The sequence below is a fragment of the Mastigoproctus giganteus genome, chromosome 3 (assembly GCF_048544385.1).
Source record: "Mastigoproctus giganteus isolate SK-2022 chromosome 3, ASM4854438v1, whole genome shotgun sequence".
Classification (NCBI taxonomy): Eukaryota; Metazoa; Arthropoda; class Arachnida; order Uropygi; family Thelyphonidae; genus Mastigoproctus; species Mastigoproctus giganteus.
In genome coordinates, this window is record NC_143577.1 from 203,528,734 (window position 1) to 203,553,364 (window position 24,631).

Sequence of the window (24,631 nt, forward strand, 5' to 3'; positions counted from 1 at the left end):
ATAAAATAGATTTGTTTATTAATTCGTTAAATAAATTCATTTGGAAATTAAACATAAAGCGATATCTAATTTATTTTGATTATAAACATTATTTTATTTTGTTTTATTTTATATTTACTTTAATTTTAACGAGTTTTTAAAACAATATTATTATAAAATATTTTCTTTAGTGAACTGCGCACACAGTTGGAAAATGGTAGCCATATAATGGACGAGGGCTGTTTGAAAAGTAAGGTAACAGGGCTGTTTAAAAAGTAATGTAAAAGATGCCCTTGGCAGTTTCGATATCAATCTCCCTTTAATTATACATAGTGTTTAAAAGGACATTATTAGTGACCAATATTGTCTCTCTTTAATGAATTAAAATTACAAATAAGGGAATTGCAAATAAATGGACGCATATTAGTGCACTACTTTTCGAGCGTACTGGAAAATACTCCTGAAGCATAAAACCTAATTTTAGCATATTTGTAGTAAAGCGAAAATAACACAGTCAAAAATTAATCACAGAATTGCAAATGTCATTGCCATTAAACTCCTGTATTGTAAACAGAAAGCAATTAATTACATTTCTCTCCAAACAGTCTCTTCCCTTAGCGCCAAGGTACTTTTCTGTTGACAGAATAACAAATGTGGTTGTTTGTAGAGAGAGTAATCATTAAATCGCGAGACACGAAATAAACCCGAACTAAAAATTGAAATTATGCAAATACTCCTGGAGCTAATATCGGGGAGGATGTTTACTGTAGCATTCGTTCTATCAAAAGGAAAAGAAATTGACAGTAAGATTCGTTACAAATCCAGAATAATCTAGTTAGCGGACATTCATTACGAATTCCTGTCAGTTACTATGGCAACGGTGGATGGAAAATTATTCAATTTGACGTAACACAGCTCGCGCAGTGAACCAACTCTCCAGTGAAGCGTGAAAGATAAACAAAATCACTCAAAGAGAGAGAGAGAGAGAGAGAAGTGGAACTTGAAGTTTTATTCCCGCACTGTTTGCGAGACCCAAACTGAAACATGAAACTCAATTAATCTTTCATAGGTGGCTCTGCATGCAGCTTGCATTACGCTGTTGACATCACTGTAACGTTATACGGAAAGTCACCAGAGATCAACTAGAATGATGTATTTAACGAGAGTAATGAAGGAAGAATCGACCGGACTTAATTAGCAACATATAATCACTTAAACACCACTTAGGTTTCATTGCATTTAGGGGAGGAGGGAAAATAATCCCGTGAGATTTTTGGGTTAATGTAAAACTTTGAGATACCTGTGTTCAGTCACAACACGCGCATACCCACTTAAATCCTAGTTCTCTAACTTGAAATCCCTACGTGGATACCTACTTCTGCGTCTAGGATCTCTATATCTTGCAATAACTAAAAGGGTACTCAATTGGCACCGAATCCAAGATGAAAGAATTTTAAGAGGAATAAATCCTGCGCGTAGGGAAGAAGGATATATGTATCTTAATGCTAATAGACCGGCAAAAGCTTTCTATTGAACCAACCTTGAACATTCTTGTTAATTTAAAGAAAGGGATAATGAAACTGGTGTTAGTTTCTAAAATAAAATAATCGTTGACTAATGTTCTTCATGAATGAAAGAGATTATTTCTTTTGAGGGGTAGTTGCTATTTCAAATTGGATTCGCTGAAGACCCTAACCAAATAGTTCCATAATTTTCGTTTTAACGATGCGAGGGATTTTCTTAAATGCATTTCTATAGTCCTTTCGTAAAATTCCATAAATGAATGGATTGGTCCCGGATGCCATGAACTGGGTGACAGTTGTAAAAAATATTGTCCAGGGTGGAACAGATTCGTGGCCTTTCGAAGCTCGGATGATATTCACAATTCCATAAGGGGTGAAGAAAGTAAAATATATTGCAATTACTACGAACATGCTTCGTACCGTCTTGCTGGTACTGTCACCTTGATCCTTAGTTGACGATCCATGGTCCACAGTGACTGTCGACACGCCCTGTCTGGTACCCACTCCAGGTCTGACAACGTTCTTCTGAGACCTACAAGCGGATCGCATAATGCGGTAATTGTAGAAACCGATAAACAATCCTGGAATAAAAAAGGAGTTGAAAAAACAGAAGTAGACGTAGATCAGGACGTCAGCTCTGTTCTCCCACTTGGGACTGCAAACAGCTTGGGGGTAATTGTAGTCGGTCCCTCCGAGGATGATCAGAATGAGTCCTACCATCATCCCGTCAGCCCAGGTGAAGGCAATCATTAACAACATCTTCCGCGTAGTGATCTTCTGCGGATAGTGTAAGGGCTGCAACACAGCAACTCCTCTATCGTAGCTCACCCAACCGAGCGTGATGTTGGATACGGTGATGAACGTGTAGTTCAAGGCGGCTTGTATAGTACAGATGATCGAGCCCATGACCCATCTGTCGAACATTACAGAGATAGACGAAGGAATCATTATCAGCAGACCTGTCAGCATATCAGTGACTGCCAGGTTTACAATCAGCATATTTCCCAATTGATAGCGTAATGCAGAATCCCAGTAGTAAGCGGCAACCACCATGAGGTTGCCTGCGAAACAGATTAAGCCAATTAGCAATAGCGATATCGAACCGATGATGATTTTTGGCAGTGTTCTCGGAACTTCTATCGGTCCTTTGTGTATGGCTTCACTGGTGTCTAGATTGCGATGGTCATCTCCATTGGTCAAGTTCTGAAAGGTAAAGAAATCCTTTTAGCGAAATATTACAATGTAGTAGAAATAATACTCTTTCAATGGACGCAGAGTAATTCAAATATTTGATTTTAGGAGAATAACTATGATGTGATTTTAGAAAAATTTCAGGCATCTTGGCGCATTATGTTATGAATCCTCTAACTGTTGAGCCAGGAATTATATTCATTGGGAATATACGCTAAGATATCCACCAGAAAATGTAAACAAATAAAAAATCTTTTATTAGAATGTGACAAAACTGCTGTGAGACATTAATTTAAAAAAAATATTAATAATCCGCAAAAGGCAAGGAAATTTTCAACCTGCATTTACAGAGTTATGCAAAAAATTCGTAGGCGGAAAACTGAAATATGCCCTAAAAAGGCTCGGTAAAATTTCTGGGAGCTAACCTGTAACTAGCAATCCTCCACCCTAGAGCATCCTGGGTATGCTATATTGGATTAGCTATAGAGTCCTGGTTAGCCATTCCATTCAACATGGCCTATGATCTCCCTCTGAAAGGATTACTTCATTAGAAGAGCTCTGAAAACACAGGCATTATTCTACTAAAACAGTCTGGACCAATTGATCTAGCAAAGTAGTGAATATAAGGAACAAGAAGTTGATTTTCATGAATGATCCACCACGAACATGATAGTATCAAAGATTAATTTATCATCTTCTTGAATTTGCTTATGAATAAATGCGCTGACGTCACTGAAACTCAAGGCTCCAAAAAGTGTCTCTATGGTCCAGAATGCCGGTGTTACCTTCAGTTCACTGAACCACTCGCACAAATAGGAAAATATAGGATTATAGTAAGAGCACATAATAAGAAAATGATTGCCCTCTCAGCTACCATGCTGAGGAAATGTCGCGAGCTAGGCCATAATGTCTATGTGTCTGCAATTCTGCCCAGACACGATAGGAGGGATTATATGTTAAGAGCCTTGTGGATTAACTCAAGACTTGAAGGAATCTGCAAGGCTTTAGGGGGTAAATTTCTATCAGCATGGCCCACACTTGTAGGTAGAAGGAATTTGTTTTGTAGAGACGGGATACACTTAAACAAAGGTGGTGCAAAAGTTTTTGCCAGTATTATTGAGGATACCTTAAAGGCTCAGGAAAACTGCTAGTTAGGGGGGATGTGGGTAATACTGACACGCATTTATCTGATAATATTGGTCAATGTAACTCTTGCACATACCTTAAGAGTTCTTATCTGTTACCCCAACTGGACGTATTATCTAGATGTTCTGGGGCCAAAGACGTTTCACGTGAGCAGGTAGCTAATATCAGGGAAGAGAGCCTAAAAAACTTCAAGGGTTGTGTTAGGGTTGTTAAATATACAAGAACAGCAAATCTTAATTGTTTATACAGTAACGTTAGAAGTGTCGTCAATAAAATGAGCGAATTCGAACTGCTGGTTAAAACAAGTAACGCGGACATAATAGGGCTTACAGAGACGTGGTGCCACCAGGAAATTGGGGATGATGAGTTTCAGTACGGCTTGTATAATGTATTTAGGATAGAGTAGATAGAAGGGGGTGGTGGAGTAATGCTTCTTATCAGAAGCAGCCTGAGTGCGACGATAGCTTTCCCGGATTCAGACATTTCACATGCTAGTATAGAGTCTGTATGGTGTGAGATAGTTGGAAACAAAGGTACAATGCGAGTAGGAGTAATCTACAGACCAGGTGATTGTGAAGACTATGACAAAAGCCTCTACATGCAAATGGAATGGGCAAGTAAGCGTCAATGCCTTATTATGGGTGATTTCAATTTGCCACTAATTGATTGGAGCAAATGGGAAGGAAACTCGACATGGGGAACAAAATTTTTAAATCAACTAGATGACTGTTATTTGTATCAACATGTCAGGGAAAGTACTAGAGAAAAGAATATCCTGGACCTCATCATCACCCATGAATCAGATGACATAACAGGGCTGACAGTAGAGGAACCAGTAGCAGGAAGTGATCATGGAGTTCTACGGTGGATGATGACGAGAGAGGTAGCAGAAGTAAAAGGCAAAGGAATGGGTTTTAATTTCAGAAAAGGAAATTACGATGCCTTAAGGTACTATATGGCCTCTATTAACTGGGTAGCTATCGCGCAGAGAATGAATACAATTGAACTGTGGTACGCTTTTAATACATTAATCACAGATGTCTTGAATGCGTATATACCATTAAAAAAATACTCCACGAGAAGGGTTCCAAGTTGGATGAATAGTGAAGTTGCCACATTACCTGAGCAGAAAAAGGTGGCATGGAAACGTTACAGAGCAATAAAAAGTACTGAAGCCTATAACAGCTACAAGGTGATGTGTAATAGAGCCACAGAAAAGGTTCGACAGGCAAAGGCAGTTTATGAGAAATCACTAGCAAACAGAGCAAAGAGGGGGGATAAAGAATTCTTCACATATATAAATGCCAAGAAGAGCAGGACAAACCAGATCGGACCTTCACGTAAGGGAAAGGGGATAGTAATAAATACAGCAGCTGCTGTTGCAGATGAACTCAACAGTTATTTTGCATCGATATTTACAAATGAAAAGCCTTTTGTGGCAATGGGAAATTGTGGGAGCGAAGTTAAAAAATATGTAATTAATGATATTGAAATTTCGCAAGATTATTTAATGAAAAAACTGTCAAGCCTACAGATCAGTAAGGCTCCTGGAGTTGATGGAATATACCCTATAATCTTGAGAGAGGCGGCAAGCGAGTGCATTGAACCACTGAGGCTGGTTATGCGAGCATCACTAGACTCTGGGGAGATTCCCTTGGATTGGAAAAGTGCAAATGTATCTCCCATACATAAGAGTGGCTCTAAAAGTGAAGTGGGAAATTATCGACCTGTCAGTCTGACTTCAGTAGTAGGGAAAATCATGGAGGCAATGATCAAGGATGGAATTCAGGATCATTTGGATCGAATTGAAATTCTCAAGGATACTCAGCATGGTTTTGTAAAGGGAAAATCATGTTTAACAAATCTGGTTCGCTATTTCGAAAGGGTCACTCACGAGCTGGATTTAGGGAATAATTTCGACATTGTTTATTTAGATTTCAGCAAAGCTTTTGACTCAGTCCCACATGAGCGGTTGCTTTATAAGCTGGAACAGGTTGGAATCACTGGGAAAATCCTTAGATGGATAGAAGGATGGCTTCAGGGCAGGAGGCAGAGGGTTGTGATAAATGGCTATTCCTCAGATTGGGTTGATGTAAGAAGTGGGGTTCCCCAAGGATCAGTATTAGGACCACTGTTGTTTTTAAGTTTCATAAACGACATTGATGAAGGGATAGAGGGCGTGATGTCTAAATTTGCAGATGATGTTAAAATTGGTAGAGTAGTTAATGATCACTGTCAAGCTGAGCTTCTTCAGAGAGACCTAGATAGACTTCAGGAATGGTCAGAAAAATGGCAGCTGTGCTTTAATCCAACAAAGTGTAAGGTATTACACCTGGGAAACAGTAATCCCAAAAAAACTTATTCACTTGGTGGAGTTCAACTAAACCCAGTACTGGAGGAAAGGGACTTGGGTGTTACGATACGGTCAGACATGAAATTCTCTGAGCATTGTAAACAGGTTGCAAGGAAGGCCCATGGTGTCCTATCGATGATCTATCGAACCTTTGCAAGTAGAGTTAGGGACGTGATAATCCCATTATATAAGGCCTATGTTAGACCACACTTGGAATACTGTGTTCAAGTATGGAGACCGCACCTAAAGAAAGACATCGAGCTTCTTGAAAGGGTGCAAAGAAGGGTAACTCGCCTGGTGAGATCGGCAAAAGGGCGTCCTTATGAAGAAAGACTTCGAATATGTGAGTTGCAGAGTTTGGAAACTAGACACCTTAGAGGAGATTTGATTGAGGTGTTTAAGGCTCTGAGAGGCATCAGTAAAATGAATGAGGACAAAATTTTCAAGATTATAAATGATGCTAGAACTAGGGGACATAAATTCAAGTTACGGGGGGAAATGTTTAGATTGGACTGCAGGAAGTTTTATTTTAGCCAGCGAGTTATAAATTACTGGAATAAGTTGCCTTCGTGGGTGGTAGAGGCCGACAGTTTGGGGAAATTCAAAGGTCATCTGGATAGTACTTTCGGGTGAGGGAAGCGCATAGGATGATAGGATTAAATTCCTCTTTATTTATTTTTTATTTCATTTTATTATTTTTATTTATTTATTAATTATTATTATTTATTTATTTATTTAATTTTTGTTTTTATCATTGTTTTGTTCGGATTTTTTTTTTTTTTTTTTTTTTTGGCTGGTGCAGCATAAGCCATAGGCTTTCTTGCACCATACGGCCGTTACTAATACTAATACTAATACTACCAGGAACAAGATAGTTATCACGACAAGTCTTCTAAAATCATTGAATATAGTTAATCCCAAGAAAAGAAACACCCCACCTGGGCCGAAGTTGTTGGTAGCTAACTGTATTCCCTTTAAATTCGTACATCTATTCACACATGTTCAATGTTTTTTCAACCAATCGACAATTTTCAAGAAAACCATCTACTACATCAAAAACCAATATCGTCTAAGGTGCTGATGCAACTCAGGTTATATTGCACCGTATACATTATGTTTGTAAATTTCTTGTGTATGTTTGTAAATTTCTTGTGTTCTGTGGTCAATAGTAGTTTGTGGGACAAAATTTCCGGAGAAAAATCCATGATGCCCGACACCGACTAAGTCATGCACTTTGTGAAAAAGACCCATTAAAGTTCCTTGTGTCATTGAGGGGATTCGAACTCAGGTCTTTATTACCCGCTGTAGGGAAAGTCGGTGATTACACCAACTGTGGAACTCACGAGGAAGAAATCAAGATTGACACCATTGGGAGGATTCTCTTAGCAAACAAAACTTATATCTTATCCATCGCCGAAACCTAATTAGAACCAGATTAGGAGTGAATCGTTGTTTGTCCCTCAGAAAAAACCAAATTAAGTTTACCACCAGAGTGAATAAAAGGAGTGGTGGAAAAAACCTAGTAAGTCCACCAATTATGAAGCATGATTGTAACTTTCATTTGTAATACAGCCGCAATCTTCTTTTCATCCATATATTGATTGAAGATTTCAACCTTCCAATTGAGCACGGTTCAATCACTATGTGGATTAAGAGATATCTGATTGAATACATGAAATCTACCCAAATGCTTCTGACCAACAGCAAGCCCACAAGAAAAACATCATTTCGCCTCCTGAAACATGTTTTAACTCTGAACCTACTGACTATGATATTTCGGAAACATTCCCCAAATATCACTGCTCTCAAATAATAAAACTGTCGCGAAGACAAGCGAAACATCTAAAATTATAAGCCAAAATTTCTCAGTAGGGAAAATTCCTAAATAGCAGCCACATCCATACCGTGGCATATCTCTGAAGAGCGCGAACTCACGATAGCCGTAAACATTCTAACAAGTTAGATGAATACTGCTACAAAATTTCCTTTCTCTAAGAGAGTACCAATCACATTCCACTCAAAGACATTCGGAATAAAGCCCTTGACAGCTTTTCAACTGAAAAAAACAGCTTCATAAAATTTGGAGGGAGACAAATGATGTTACTGATTGCAAATCTTAATCTACAGCAAGGTCACAATTTCACAGACACAAATCTATTGCAATGGCAAGGTTCTTCAATACTCAATTATAAATAGGAAAATTCCTTACAATTATAAATGCCTCATTAGTCCAGTTGAAATACCTTCGTCGGGACGTTTCTGGACGAAGCAGGACTTTGAAATTTTGAGAAACTGAAACAAACGGCACAAGAGAGACAAAGGTGGAGACATCTCATCAGCGGAACACCCAAGTGACAAGACTGAATTACTGATGATGATGAATCTTGTTGAACATGATCCCGACCAACTGGTGGACCACATCACGACATTTCAATTATCAAACGAACCACCATATCTGCTGCTGAAGAATTCATCTCCCAGCTTTGAAGACTATCCCAAGGTTGTGGTGATCAAAGCACTCTAGATTCCACCTGACTGACATTTCCTCCCCTTTAAAAGGTCTCTGAGGTATACAACCTCAATGATGACCCCAACAATTTTGCGATCGCGACAAACTACAGATAGGAAGAGTTAACGCAGCGTCCATAGCCAGCCTAATCAAGTTATGCTTTCTACACACCATTAAACGACTTTGGATGGGACTCTAGAATTGGGATACTTGCACTATAATGGTGCAAGCTAATTCGGTTTGGTACAACATATATTATCCCAATTCATCGATTATTTGCGAATCCGCTGTTGTTCCAGCGCGATATAAACTATAATTGCTGCTATTTCAGCAATTATAGTTGACTTATTTCCTCACAAATACATTTAAAATTTAATAAACTCTTAAAAAGAGAGATGAAAATTGCCTGTTTAAAAGTCTTTTATGATTTCCACATCGATGAAAAGCTTCACTGGTCGGTTCAATATCTTATTACTTGCTGTTAGCTACTTTATTTCGTATATATGGCATAAAATAACTCACTTTTTACTGCAGTTACCAATTGCATCAAAGGCAAAACTTTCCCTTACTTTTCTTAAGATTTCATTGAACAATTATTCTGTAGGTCACGTTCTACGATGTCTTTTTTAACTACATCGTTTGGTGACAACGCATTCACCATTTTCATCTCGAAGTGGATCCAATTAAAAAGAAAAGTCTGAGTGCAATTTCACTTCCTTCCATCCCTGTAGTTGCTGTCCAAATAATAATTAAGAGTTCAAAGGAAAAGAATCTCGCCAGCATCAGATAAAGAACTACATAGACACGTATTAAGAATCGTAGCGTCTCTGATTGAGAATTTTAATGTCAAGTTTGGAAAGACAAAGCGAAGAGAACTTGCGCAATTAAAATTAGCGTCGGAATTTGCTCTCGCTATAATTAGAAGGACGCGAAGGCATGGCAGGAGTGCCGAGATAATTAAATTCAAAATGTATATAATTAATATCGGTAGTTAGTCGGGCTGTTTTATTAGCAGTTGTGGCCTTCGATCAATTCAATTAGCTCAGCATGGGCTAATTACGATAATTATCTCATTATTCAAACAACGCCGGTGATATATTTAGAGATCTTAACCACGTATGGTGCAATCTTGTAAACACTATCCTCTCAAAAGTATTTGGACACTATGGTTGAACAAAATGGACTTTCATTAAATAAATTAGTAAACTATGGAGCCATCTTGGTTCTGAATGATAATAGTGGTCCCTGATGGAATAGTTTACGCCCGTTGACAAAAGCAGCTGGCTGGAATTTGAAAAATTCATCCTTCAATGTATTGCCATTGCAACCGTCGAAGTGGGGCTTTAGTATAATCTATCCACCCACTCGCAATCTGAAGTTTTAGCTCATCCAAAAGTGTTCTAGAGAATCCTCTTCCAAACCACGGAATACGTACTGTATGCAGATATATGTTCTATGATCCACTTTGGATGAAGAAGATTTGAAAGAAGAATAAAAGCTTCTTCGGCAGAACAAAAGTTTATTTTTAGCTTTTATTCTACCCTACTAAATACTAGAAAGACTAATCATATAGGCCCATCGCATAAGTGATGTCACCAAACTTTCAATTTTAATCGTTGTAAAAGATTTTTATCTATTACTTATTCTACTTTTAATTTCTTTCTTTGTATACTTTCGAAATTGTTAAACTCCCTTTCTGCCAAAATATGAGTCCCTGGAAAGACTCCAGTGATCCAAGCCCAAACTAGGGAAAATTAAGCCTATACTCTAAGAGCACTTTTGCTAGACAATAAGGCTGATCTGTTTTGTCCTATCAATGATTCATTGAACAGTTCCTTGTAGAGATAGGGAAGCAATTAAGTTCACTATATATTCAGACTGCGTTGGAACACCATATCCAAGTATGATGAGTGCACCAACAGTGTCTTTGGACAAGGGTCCAAAGAAGCAACGCGCTTAGTAAGAATGGAAAAGGTGGCTCATATGGGGGAGACTTCGGATATGTAGGCTGTAGAGTTTGATGGCTTGGTATCCGACTGAGGTTTATAAGGCTCTGAGGTGGGACAGTAAAATATTGATGAATAATTGATGTTGATTGCTTGGGAAAATTGAAAGAGCAGATGCACCATGTGGCCAATTTTATTTATTCATTGACACAATCCGGATCTAATATAGCCATTATTAATTGACTTCGTAATTTGTAGTGGATAATCATTATGTTCTATAATGTGCCAATGAAATCTAAATCAATCAATAATGTACAGATTCCCCTCGCGACAAAAACGGCTATAAAAGCAGCGCAAGTCACTTACCAATATCAGGTCCAAGCTGTTAAGAAGCATCATAGCTAGACCTCTTTGGTAGATTTCTGAATTCAGAGTGACTCCTGGGAGATATTCTCCACTTGAGGAATATCATCTCTTCAATTACCCTTAGTATTATGCAAGTTCAGGTCTACCGTCTCTACGTCTCTGCGATTTGTTAGAACAAGCACGTGTCACCAAACTTATGCGGCTGCTCTCCAAATTTATAAAAACTCTCACTTTTGCATATGCTAAATAATAATGAAATATTCAGTTGAATTGCAGGTGGCGTGGAAGCCTAGCATGGAATAGTTAGCTTTCAAAATGCAGATGACCTGCGAAAGTCAATGTGGAAACACGGGAGAGGAGATTTGTTATTACGTTTACGAGTGTTCTCTTGAGAAATTGAAGACCGAACTTAAATTATAACATCGATGATCGCGTGATTCTTCAGTAACACGAAGGCTAACTCACGCTCAATGAGAATCTACAAATTTACCCACCGATTATTGAAAGTGATGAATTTTCTGTTAAAAACATAATCTGACACAACAAATACTTATTCTAGTAATGTAAAGAAATAACGTATAGATTCACTCTTCTTTTACACGTTATCATATTTTCTTTTCTGTAGAAAGTCGTTCTGTATTTTGGGAATCATTGGCAAGGATACTTAAAAATTTGGAAGACCCATAAACTTGTAAATGCAGAAAAAAAGCTTCTTCAGAGTGTATGCTGTCCCTTCTTCGGAATGCATCTAGCCGTTTCCCTCATATTCATCAGGATTAACGCTAGTCACGATTCGCTATCTTTCATTACCATAAACAAGACCTGGGTTAGAATTCGACCAAGACGCGAGACATTTTATGGGCTTTTTTTCACTCCGTTAACAAGTCTGTCTGACCTCAAAAGCGTATACATCTACCTTGCCATCTCCATTGATAATTGTCGCATCTAACCCAAACAACACGTGGTAGACGCAACTACACTGTTCGACAAAATTAACAGAACATGTTGGAAACGTAGTGTACCTCGTGCAGCTTGCGATGAAGCGGTAAAAAATTTGGTATGGTGGTGTACCATAGAATAACGATGAAATGAGGAGTTAGCAAGAAATTTCGGACTAGTATAAGGGACATTTATAGTGGTTGTATAAGAATTACCAAAAAGGTCACGTTACAGAATTCGACAAGATGCTCGAAAATATGGTCACATGACATCAGTACGATGTATGATCCCCACGAACAGCTAAACAGGCCTAACAGTTGTGTACCATGCTCGATATAAGGGTGTATAAAAGCTTCTGTGGCAACAAATCCCATTTTTCCACCAGCGCAGACCTTTGCTCATCAAGTGACATAGGAGTTGGTTGCCGGGATGAAATGCCACCCCAAGGGGCGTCCCACACATGTTCGATCGGATTTGAGTCTGGTGATCGTGCTGGCCACGGCAGTCGTTGGATACCTTCAGTTTCACGATATTCCTCCACCACTTCAGCTCTATGTGCAGTTAGGGCCAAACAGTTGTCTGTTCTGGTTGACGTACCTCTCCAGCGACCTTGGCTAGCTCTTCGTGTAATGGTTCCTGTCTCCTGAAACTGCTTCCATATATATATTTTTTTTTTCTTATTAATTAAATATGGCGGCGCTGCCAGCTTTCCTGGGAACCCCACCATCTATTACAATACTGTACAGGTAATTTCTAGCATAACGTATACTGCTACTAGTTGGTTTTCATTCCTTGTACATGGAGACGGCCAGGGATCGTCTGCCAGAGTACCGATGATACCAAAATAGCATCAATCAACTGCCAGCGTGCTGATAACATAATACATAGAATCAATATAATATCCTCAATTTGGAGGATATGTCCGTTTATTGGTTCATATATCAATGAAACAGCTCTGTCTCGCTAAAACTGATCATGAGTCAGCTGGCCTTCATTAAGAGGATAAATCTTTCTCACAAAGAATTACTTAACTGCTTCACCTCACCACAGAAAGTCGACTTTGCATTCACTAGATAAAATCATAATCAAGGTATGTCAAGGACTTTGTAACCACAACAACATATGCAGCTGGTGTATCCATCTCATAGCAGTGGTGAAGTTGTAATCAAAAGTAGCGCTGCTCAGGAAATGTAATGCAATCCATATACAAATCCATGTAGTAATGGAACAAACACGGAATGTAGCATTCTTTCATTAACTACAAAGGAATACGCAGCTCAGTAGCACACCAATCGGAACCAACATCTTCCAGAAAAAAAGCAGCGATTCATTATTCAACCGTCGCCATTACAGCGGCAGGTTCTCCGTGGCAGTCTAGTCCACCGCAGGAGCCTTCAGTTTCTCCAACGCGAACCTAGCCATACAAAGACGACAAGTGTGACTTCAAGGGTGATGAAACACAAATTCGAACTCATGTCTAGCTCCTAAATGCTGCTCCTATCTCAACATTGAGATAAATTTCATTTGGCTGTACAGTTTACATACTCTTCCCTTCCATTAATATCCAAACACCTGCCTTTAGACAAAAATGAGCTTTTATTATGTCATATAATATTTTGTGGGTTGTATAATAAACAACCCACAAAAGGTTGTGCTGAAACCTTTTGCTTTTATAACGGCCTTCAATCTTCGCGGCATACTCTCAACCAGCTTTTTATAATGTCAGGTGATATGTTTCTCCACTCAGCCTTTAACGCAGCCACCAGTTCGGCCATGTTCTTTGGGCGATCTCAACGTGCACGTACCAAATGATTCAGTACATCCCAAATATGCTCGATACGGTTCAGATCAGAACACTGGGCTGGCCAATCCGACTTTTCCACACCCATGTCCTCAAACCACTCTGTTACGACCCCAGCAGTATGGCATGCCACATTGCCTTGCCGATACAAGTATAGACCTTCTCCGAAGTATTGCCATAATGTCGGAAGCGCATAATTTTACAAGTTATCCTGGTATTGCACATCATTCATGGTTTTGTCGATAACGACTAATGGGCCCAAGCCAAACCATGAAAGGAACCCCATATCACCACAACTGTGGTGGTGATATTAAATTATCACCACCACAAGATAATTTAATATCACCACAACTGTGGTGATATTAAATTATCTAGTAACACTACAGTAACTGAATTCAATATGACAAATACTACCTTCTGTCAAAATTCTAGCGTCTGCACCATCTGTGGGACCAACTCTGACCACATTGTCCAATGTATTGAGTGCAAACAATTAATATGCAATGACTGTACCCATTCTGACCTGAAAAAAAATAAATAAAAGTCGGCGGAAATCATTCTGTTGTGATAGATGTCGACTCAGTAATTCTCAGAAAAGTCCTATAACTGTTGCAACGCCAAACAGCACGGAACCTGAGTCACTTTCCTCTTCTTCCACTAACAAAGTTTAAATGCCGTACTCTAGTCCATTTGAGACAAATATCATGCCAATAACTAGAAATACCGACTCTGAATCGTACGTGGATGAAGCCTCTAATCCTTCTTTGTTGTCTTTGAGGTCGCATCAACTCTCAGATGCATCAACTCAAACACATATATCTGTGCTGTCAGAAGATCTCAGCGCTAACTCCTTCCCTACTGAAACTCTGAATCCAACCTTTTGTATTCTGCAATCAACTGAATTCCAGGAACTACTCTTTAATACTATGCAGAAAATCCTCATTCAAACTCAGCTAATCAGCGTACCTCATACTGCAAAATCTGATATTCTCCTGGATTCTAATACACTCAATGAAGGAAACTGCGAGCTATCCACGGAGATTTGTGGTATAAAAACAATATTAACTAATCAACAGGCTGAAATTTCCGACATCAACGCCCAAATTAAAAATCTCACATCAGTTATGTCTTGCCACTTAAGGGAAGCTAGGAAGAATTCTGAACCTACTCTTGAAACTAATGGGCTCAAAGTGAATAGGAATTCTTCATTACCTGACGATGCCCTCAGTACTGAGACCAGATCTTCACCTTCCACCGGCCTCAATACTTCTACTGCTGCAAATATTAATTTGCCCAAGCCTGCTAACATTCATGATTCAAGTCATTCAACAGAGCAATTTATTGCCAAACAGACTCTGTCAGATGATTCTTCTGATGTAAATAGAACCACTCCTACCACCTGCTCTCCTCTGCGGAACAGTTCTGTCTGTACCTCTATTTTACAAGCTCAGAGTCACCAAGCGGAATCCTCTTCAACATCAGTTAAGGCAACATATGCAAAAATAACTGCTGCCACATCTAATGAGGTCTGCAAACCTGTCTGTAGATCTGCCGCCACAGTGAGTAAACCTGTTTCTGATTGCCAGCCTTAAATATCATACCGAAGATCAAAACAGAACAAACCTTCAGAAAATGTTAAAGCCTCTATATCTCAAGATACTTCCTCCAAGTTTCCAGTCAAAACTCATCAAACACAGAATGTAACTACTGCAGAAAAATCTCAGTTACTCAAACACAAGTATAATATCACAATTATTCCCACAAAAGACCGAATTTTTCTTTCTAGACTTGGACCCGCCACTAAATCTGAAGATCTTATCAACTTAATTAAAGAAGAATATGGTTTCGGAGTAGATGTCCGTTCTCTGAATACACGGTGTCCCGCCTACTCATCTTTTATAATAACATGCCTTCCATCACAAACAGAAAAAGTGCTGAATCTAAGATCCCTTTTATCAGGGGCTCTAGTAAAACGCTTCACGGACAGACCATCAAGGGAGTCCAAAATCTCTTCTCCACAGGCATAGCAATCAGATTACCCTGCTATCTACACATACTACGTTCTCCTCTCGTCATAGAATCTCCAGATTCCAACTGTTCAGTGTTTACCTTCAGAATTGCAGGAGTATAATTAACAACCTAAGCCACTTCAGAGCAATCCAAGGCTCACATATTTACGACATTTACCTGCTCACTGAAACCTGGCTCTCCATAAATATTGATGATCAGGAGATTATAGATGGACAATATACAATCCATAGAAAGGACAGAGGATCTCGTGGAGGCGGAGTAGCTATTATACATTCTAACCATATACTCTGTGAAATTGCATCAAATTTCACAAATATTGAATCTGTATACTGCCTTCTTCATCTTGGCAAGTTAAAAGTTTTAATAGTATTGCTTTATTTTCCACCTCCCTTAACTAATATCGACCTCCAGTACTTAGAAAGCTCGCTGGAATCAATCTTCCCACTAATTCAATCTGCCAACATAGCAATGGTTTTGGGTGACTTTAACTGTCAAATGGCCAATTTAGGATCTTCTTCTCCATCACTGCAGACCTGGGCTCTCTTTAATATGCTTCACAGCTATGGTCTGGAACAAATTTGCAACTTTCCAACCAGAGAAAATGCCTACCTCGACCTAATATTTTCCTCTACTCATATAGATGTTCACAATGACAACCCTATATTTCACTCGGATCATTCGCCAATTACTTTTGACATCACAGTGACCTCTCATAACTTCAAATGCAGCTCCCGTTCTCCACGATTCAATTTCAGAATGGCTGACTGGCCTCTGCTCAACCTAGCTCTAAGAAATGTAGACAAGCAGCTCGCTGACGCTATGGATGACATCGATGTGCTCACCAGCAACCTGATTAACTGTGTCCATTCAGTTATATCTGACATTGTTCCTCAATCCCATCTTACCACACGCTCTACCTACCCGCACTGGTATAACAGTGAATTAATACATAAAATTAAATCCAAAGAATTTTATAGAAACAAATATAAGCAATCAGGTGACAGCCAATATTACGAAATATTCAGCCAACTCCTCAAAGAAGTGAAAACGATCATATTAAACTCTTACAATATGTATACAGAGTCAGTTCAGGATAGTCTGCTTACTCACAGAGATATCAAACCATTCTGGAATTTCATGAAGCATAAGAACATTACCAGTAGAAAGTTACAACTCCGTAACGCAGATGGAATTCTCTTATCTGACGAATTCAGTATTGCTCAAGAGTTTGCCAAACACTTTTCTAGAATTCAAACAAATGATACATTGAGACCTGCCTCATTTCCTGACTTCCCACCTGTTAAAGAAGATATCTTCATTAACCTCTTTATCACTGATGAAGATTTAAATTCGGCATTAAAAAGCATGAGAAATAACTATACTAGAGGCCCAGATGACATTCCAGGCTTATTTTGGAAAATGACTGTCACTACATTAAACCTCCTCATACTGCGGATCTTCAACTTGTCTCTCAGGCTGGGGAAGTATCCTAAGCACTTTAAGCAGGTCAATATAGTTCCTATTTTCAAAAAAGGTGATAAAAATGACGTATCTGATTACAGACCCATAACCTTGCAAAACAGCCTGGCTAAACTCTTCGACACAGCAGTACACAAACATCTCTTCGAATTCTTCAGGAGTTTCATCGATCAGAATCAACATGGCTTCTGCAGTGGCAAGTCAGTAGTCACAAATTTACTTCCTTTCTGGCAATACACCTCTGAAGCTCTTGATAACCACCTACAAGTTGATGCAGTCTACACAGACATATCTAAGGCATTTGATAAAGTCCCGCACGAACAACTTCTGGAAAAACTTAAGCTATATGGTATCCGTGACCCTTTGCTCTCATGGCTACGCAGCTATATTACGCATCGTTCCTTGAGAGTTATCATCGATCAAGTGAACTCAGACTGTTTTATACCACTAAGCGGAGTACCACAAGGCTCTCCCTTAGGTCCTCTTCTCTTCATTGTTTTCGTAAATGATCTTCCTTCTTTCATCTACACCTCCAATGTTCAAGTTGCTCTCTATGCAGATGATCTTAAGATCTACTCAGCAGTGAAGGAGATTACCGATTCTCAACAGCTTCAATGTGCTCTCAATAAATTCTCTCTGTGGCTATCTCTGAATGGCTTGTCTGCTAACCCCTCGAAGTGCAAAGTAATCTCTTTCTCATCTTGCAGATCTCCACAACTAATGAATACGGAGTACACTGTTAACTCTGTGATCATCGAAAGGTGTGACCAAGTTAATGACTTGGGGATTCTCTTTTCCAGCAGTGCTAAATTCGATGCCCACGTCCTTAAAATCACCAGCAAAGCATTCAAAACACTGGGATTCTTCAAACGGAACACATACAAGTTCAAAAACTACAGATATGCGGTTATCCTTTATAAAACTATTGTTCTGCCAATCCTTGAATTCAGTTCACCCATCTGGAATCCTCACACAAAGACTTTAACTAACAAAATTGAAGCAGTCCAAAAAAATTTTGTCCGTTACCTTACGTACCGCAATCCTCTATTCTATCACTCAGTGTATTATGAATCGCTGTGTGATTACTTTCATCTGAGGCCTCTGTGCACTAGAAGAGTTACTGCTGACATCGCCCTTCTAGCCAAAGTAATCACTGGAATTTATGAAGCATCTGATATCCTGAGTAAAATAAACTTCAATGCTCCCTGTAGACAAGTCAGGAACCGAACCTTACACCGTTTCGCCTTGACTCTGCCAACACGGACTTTATGAAGTTCAGTCCACTGAACAGAATCAGCAAATCAGAAATGACTCTCTCATTGACTTCTTTGACAACTCCCAATCACTGATGAACTCCATCCACAAGTTTGCCTCTTCACTTAAACTGCAAAGTGACTAGCTCACATCTAATTATTGTAGCTTATTATTTGTTATATTATTTTTCTATTCTCTAACGGATTAATTATTACTTGTTTTACGGGTAACTTAACTTAATACAATCCTCTTTTGTACATATGCTTTTATTGTTTGAATCTATATCAATGTTTATCGTCCTGTTGGATTTCATATTATTGTTATTATGTTTATTGATCTGATCTTAGATACACTGTTAATGGTTACCTGTTGTGTGTCTTGCTATTAATCCATGGAGGGATGTCTGGATATTAATGGTAGGGCAATGTAGATAGCATACCACTATATGGAATATTCCACAGCCACAGACAAACTGCTTCCATAGTGCAGAGACGGCACTGCGTGACACATGAAGCCAGCTTGTGACTTTCGTCTGCGACTGTCCGGCTTCAAGTTGTCCAAAAGCCCAACATCTCAACTAATCACCTAAACGATGATTTCTTGCCATCCTGAGTACTGAAGATGTGGCTGTCCCACTGATCAACCAAAAAAACGGGAATGACATGATGTGGTCCGAACCCGTCTTTTTATAGGCATCAGTCATGGATGACACCAATTAGCTCTCAATGCTCCTTTTATCAATATTTTGTAGTCAGGGTGGGCGGACTTGAAACAGTGAAAAAGTACAGTGTCGGGAAGAAGTAGATGGAATATGTTTCATAATAGGACTAGAGAAAGAGGAATTGGTTGAATGGAACCAATTCCTCTTTCTCTAGCTTAAACTTAAGGAATTGGTACATAGTTTTACAGGGGTGTCATAGATATGAATCATTTTCATGGACGATAATGTCCTTGGACACAAGAATCAGCTCGTCGATGAATTCCTTCAATTTCTTATAATGAAGCGGTTAGCCAGATCTGTTATTCCATCAATTACTTATTTTCTTGATATCTGATATTTTGCTATTATTACTTAACTTTTGCATAGCAGTGTATATGTTATATTTAGTGAGCTGCATTATGAAAGAAAAAATGGCTACCGAGATTTGCACAAATGTCAGTCACTGAAAGAAGAGTTCCAGAGGTCGATTCGGTGATCCCAAGGAACATTGTCAGATGATCAAACTTGGTCAGAAGCCACAGGAGATAATACAAATTAATTTATAACATTTCTTATTAATTAATTTATAACAAGTTAAGTAATTATTTGAACCACTGCTTTTCACATAAAAAGCAAAAATTCAATTTATACAAATCGAATACTCCTGAAATGTAATTCATTGTGTACATTTGCTTAACTTTTATTAGATTTTCAAAAGAATATGATACAGAATTTCATGAAGATTACCACTACAGTATGAAGGTTTATTTTGTTTTCCTATGCAAGTTTTAAAAGGGTTGATAAGCAAGTCTTAATAGTGACATAAATTATGATAAGCCTTGAGAAATATTTCATCCGATTTCGAAAAAAATAAATCTACAGCACGATTGTTTTGCTTTTGTGACTAAAACGCGTGCATTTTTTCTAGAATCATCCTTGGAAGTTTCTTAAATGCATTTCTAAAATCTTTTCTAAGAATTCCGTAGATGAAAGGATTGGTGCCCGAACCCCAAAACTGGGAGATTGTGGCAAAATAAGCGGTCCATATGGGCAAAGCATCGTCTCCTTTGATAACTTTGATCATCTTGGTAAAGGGATAGCTGGAGGAACAGATGAAGTACACTATGATGACCACATACATGCTCTTCACGGTCTTGTTTATGCTATCTGTTTCGGACGATTCTTTTTGGTTGTGGCGTTTGGATCCCTGATTGTTTACTTGAATCTTCCCTGGAGCTGGTTTGATCACTCCTTTCTTCATTTTAAAAGCAGAAAATATGATGCGAAAATTGTAGAAGGCAATTACCATGGCGGGAAAACCCCAGCAGAAGAAGAAACACGGCACTGTGTACAGTAACACGGCCATGTTGTCATCCCAAGGAACAGTGCAAACGGCCTCCCAATAATTGTATCTCACCCACTCATACACTATGGGAAAATAGCCGACAATCACAGCCTGGAACCAGGTGTAGCTGATCATCAGCAGAATCTTCCGTTTGGTGATCTTCTGATGATAATGCAGTGGCTGTAAAACTGCTATCCCTCGATCGTAAGTAATCATTCCCAAAGTCAGATTGGAGACCGTTACAGAGCCGAAATTGAGGGCGCAGTGTATACCACAGATCACCTTTCCCAAGATCCAGGTGTCAGCAATCACGGCAATGGCCGTTGGTAGCATTACTCCCACTGCGGTCAGCATGTCAATCACCGCCAGGTTCACAATAAGCAGATTGCCGATCTGGGAACTCAGGTGTTCATCGAAGAATGAAGCTGCTACCACAAACATGTTTCCAACAAATGAAACACAAGCGGTTAGGATGACAGTGGCGGACCCAAAAGCGGTTTCATACACATTACGACGGATTCCATAATCACCCATCTCAAGAGAGTTCTCATCAGGCTTTTCAGTTGTTCTCATCAGTCTCATCACCTCTTCCGTAGTGGAAATCTGAAACAGAAAAAAAAAGTAAAATGAATTAATTTATACATAAAAGGGGAAAAAATTAACAATATCTACCTATTCTTCAATGCTTTTCTTCACATTCTTGTACCTTCTAATTTCACCCTTGCTTACCCCTCTCAGGATAGTTGGCGTCAGGAGAGAGTTGAATGATTTTTCCTTCCAAAAAAGTCGGGTTTTGAAGATGAAAACGGAGGCAGTTTAGAGATACATTACCTCCGCATAGATTCTAACACGATGCAATCCAACTGGAAGAAAGGGCTTCTACCAGACCTTTCGCTGTACCTTCAGGCAATTCGCTGAAGTGTCTTGTGTGCACTGTACACAACTACCTACATTCTCAATAATCTGTATACTTCACCGCAATATTGGAGTGTTTTACAGAAAAGCAATCATTCACCCAACGTACAGGTATAACTGTGGTTCATGGCTATTCAAATGAAGTGGCCGTTTCCTCATAACAAAGTGCAGCCGTCTCATTTACTGCTCCACTGGAGGAGATCATAAAGACCGAACGATTGTACAAATGTAGTGTTCATGAAAGTCGTACGTATAGCACCCAATTTCTAAACGCTGCTTTGAATTTAATACAAGAATAAGTTACCGGCATCATAAAGATAAACCTTAATTGTTGTTGTTGTAGGATTTTAGGTACATCGGCGACTAAGGCCATATTGCTCCTTATATATTGTATGTAAATATGCCACCCTCGTCTGAGATCGATGTACTCAGCCACGTTGTGAAAAAGGCTTATAAAAATTCCTCATATCATCGACGAAACTCGAGCTCAGTTCTTTTCCACCCGGTGGGGAGGACGGTGATCCTACCAACTGTGCTACCCCACGAGGGCAAAACTTAATTTATTCATCTTGTTTTTCAATGTGCTGTCTCTTTGCAGAGGTTCTCTGTCATCTTCGCAATGAACGAACGTGAGGTAGAAGCCCTAAACAAACCCTCGTTACTCTTATCAAACCACTCTCTGAGGTTTGCTAACCAAGATTTCCTTCTTTTCCCTCGACTCCTGTTTCTATTGATCTTGCCCTGTATTGGAGTATCAATTGCAACAAACATCTTATATTTGTTATTCCTCATCAAATGTCCTAAATGTTTTAATTTCTTCTCCTTAATGCTGTTAGTGTTTTCTGTCTTTTTCTTAGTTCTTCTCAGGATTTCATCATTCTTTATCTTATTAGTCCATGACACTCTTAACATTCATCTGTAACACCACATCTCAAAAGCATTTAACTTCTTCTGGGTCTTCTTGAGTGTACTTCACTAGAATGGTCCCAGTCCTCGCTCAGCATACATCCAAGATAGCAATAACTTTTAACCCTTTCAATTTCTTCATTATTGATTGTAATTTATGTTTGCACTTCTTTTTTTACTGATCACCATAAAGTTTTGTTTTCTTGATGTTTAACTTCAGACCAAAATTTTCACTTATTCTATTAACCCTATCCATTAATGCTTGTAAATTCTTCACAGAACTCGTCAACAATATAGTTTAATTTGCATATATGATATTTATTGTATTGACATTAATCTAAAGCTTCTTAAAAAATTTCTTCAGCATACACGTTGACTAATATAGGTGAAAGAATTCATCCTCGACAAACTCCTCTTTTAATTTCCATCTCTTCCTATTCTTCTCCTTCTGTGCATACCTTTGCTGATTGTCCCCAATAAAATTCGCCATTATTCTGATGTCTTTGCTATCAATTTCGATCTTCTCTAAGATTTGGAATAGTTTATCATGTCTTACCCGATCGAAAGCTTTTTCATAATCCAAGAAGCAGATGAATACCTCTTGGTTGACATGTTTCTATTAGAGTCCGAGCCGCAAGAACGGTTTCCCTGGTACGCAGTCCTTGTCGGAAGCCAAATTGAGAATCACTAAGTGTTTCCTCACATCTTTTATAAATTCGATTGTGTATAATCCTTAGAGGTGTCTTCAGTTCATGGCTCATGAAACTAATTGTTCTAAATTAAAAACAACTATTTGCATTTGCACATTTCGATATAGGTATGAACAATGATCTCAACCATACTCTAGAAATTTCTTCAGTGCCATAGACCTTTTTGAGCAGACCAAGCAATACCTCCACCTTCGTTATCTTTAATAGTTCTGTCGGAATTTCGTCAGGACCACTTGCCTTTTTTGGCTTAGCATATCTAACAACTAAGATCACTTCTTCCTCCATGATACTTGGTCCTTCCACATTTTGTGATCTGTCAAATGTTTCATTTCTGTTGTCATCAAACAGTTCTTTGATATATTCTTGCAAGCAGATATTCGTAAAAAAGACAATTTACAAACACTGTAGAAAGTAAGTGAGTCAACATGGGCTAGCTCCACGTGATACATGCCTTCGTTGATAGCACTGCTGGTATAATAATCGTCCTCGTTACACCCGGTGGAAAAGGTTTTAGTTCGAATCCAGTCAATGGCGCAAGGAATGTTTCAGTCTTTTTTACAGCGTAGTTGAGTTAGTCGGATTTGGAAAATGGTAGCATGGCGCAATATGACCTAAGTTGCTGACACCCTAAAACCCTACAACAACCAACCAACCAAACCTGTGACACATCTCATTCACTCCATCCCATGATGAATCCAGGGTGTTCAGAGGTCTAAACGGGGACATTTTATTGATATTTAGGTTTACCTAATAAGGTGGCCATTCAGTGTATATATTGAATCTACGTTTTATTCCGTTCTATGAATCCCCAAAATATGATTTCGACTACCAGCAGTGATCGTTGTTATGAATACCATCCAACTTTGTGCCTTTCGGACGTTTCTTGAAAAGAATGTTTAGAACATACTCGCTCCAGAAGCAAACGAACCAATCTGTAATTCAGGTGGAAAACATTGGCTCAACTGAATCTATGAAGAAAAAATCTGGTCTTTCTTCTCATTCTAGTTGGACATGCCTAACTGATAGGTATGTGTAAGGACCCGTCCTTACATTAATTAATAAAAATTGTTAAATATTATGAGAATTTAACTGTAATACGAATAGTGGTTTTCTGATAAAAACAACATGGGTTAAGAAGCTCTGGAATTCAAAAATACCTTCCAGTCACTCCCTGTTTAGTTGTAGTTTGTTTGTATGGAAATTCTTTGACGAGTCAGTAAAAGTAAATAACCGTGACAAATCCCCATTAAGACAGAGGCAGATGCACCATAGTAAGGGCCAAGAGCACTTAAGTTGGCTCTCTTAGAAATTTCACGGTGGAACGCTAGTAGAGGTGGGCGACGTCACCAGGTGTGCGCGCGTGAGGTCACGGGAAGAGCTGTGACGTTTCTCAGTTAACCTGAACTTCCGCCTCTCGTTCTAGATGGTTCTCGTATATTCTAGGCCACGGAAGTTGGGAAGAAGACCCGCCCACGGAAGATGAGAGGAGACAAATGAGAGCACAGGAAAAGGGATGCGCAGATCTCCTATTGGCCAGG

At 38.9% G+C, this 24,631-nt stretch overlaps 2 protein-coding genes across 2 annotated transcripts; both read right to left on the minus strand.

The window, feature by feature from the left end:
• Positions 1–1,670: 1,670 nt before the first annotated feature.
• Positions 1,671–13,841, minus strand: LOC150088602 (histamine H2 receptor-like). The gene is made up of 2 exons (XM_090370258.1): positions 13,758–13,841; positions 1,671–2,705 (listed from the first exon to the last, which is right to left on the minus strand). Exons 1-2 carry the CDS (start codon positions 13,839–13,841, stop codon positions 1,671–1,673), a joined length of 1,119 nt encoding a protein of 372 aa, XP_090226384.1.
• Positions 13,842–20,121: 6,280 nt separating this feature from the next.
• Positions 20,122–23,378, minus strand: LOC150088603 (5-hydroxytryptamine receptor 4-like). The gene is made up of 2 exons (XM_090370259.1): positions 23,277–23,378; positions 20,122–21,165 (listed from the first exon to the last, which is right to left on the minus strand). The coding sequence occupies exons 1-2, from the start codon at positions 23,376–23,378 to the stop codon at positions 20,122–20,124; spliced, it is 1,146 nt and encodes a 381-aa protein (XP_090226385.1).
• Between the last annotated feature and the right edge of the window lie 1,253 nt (positions 23,379–24,631).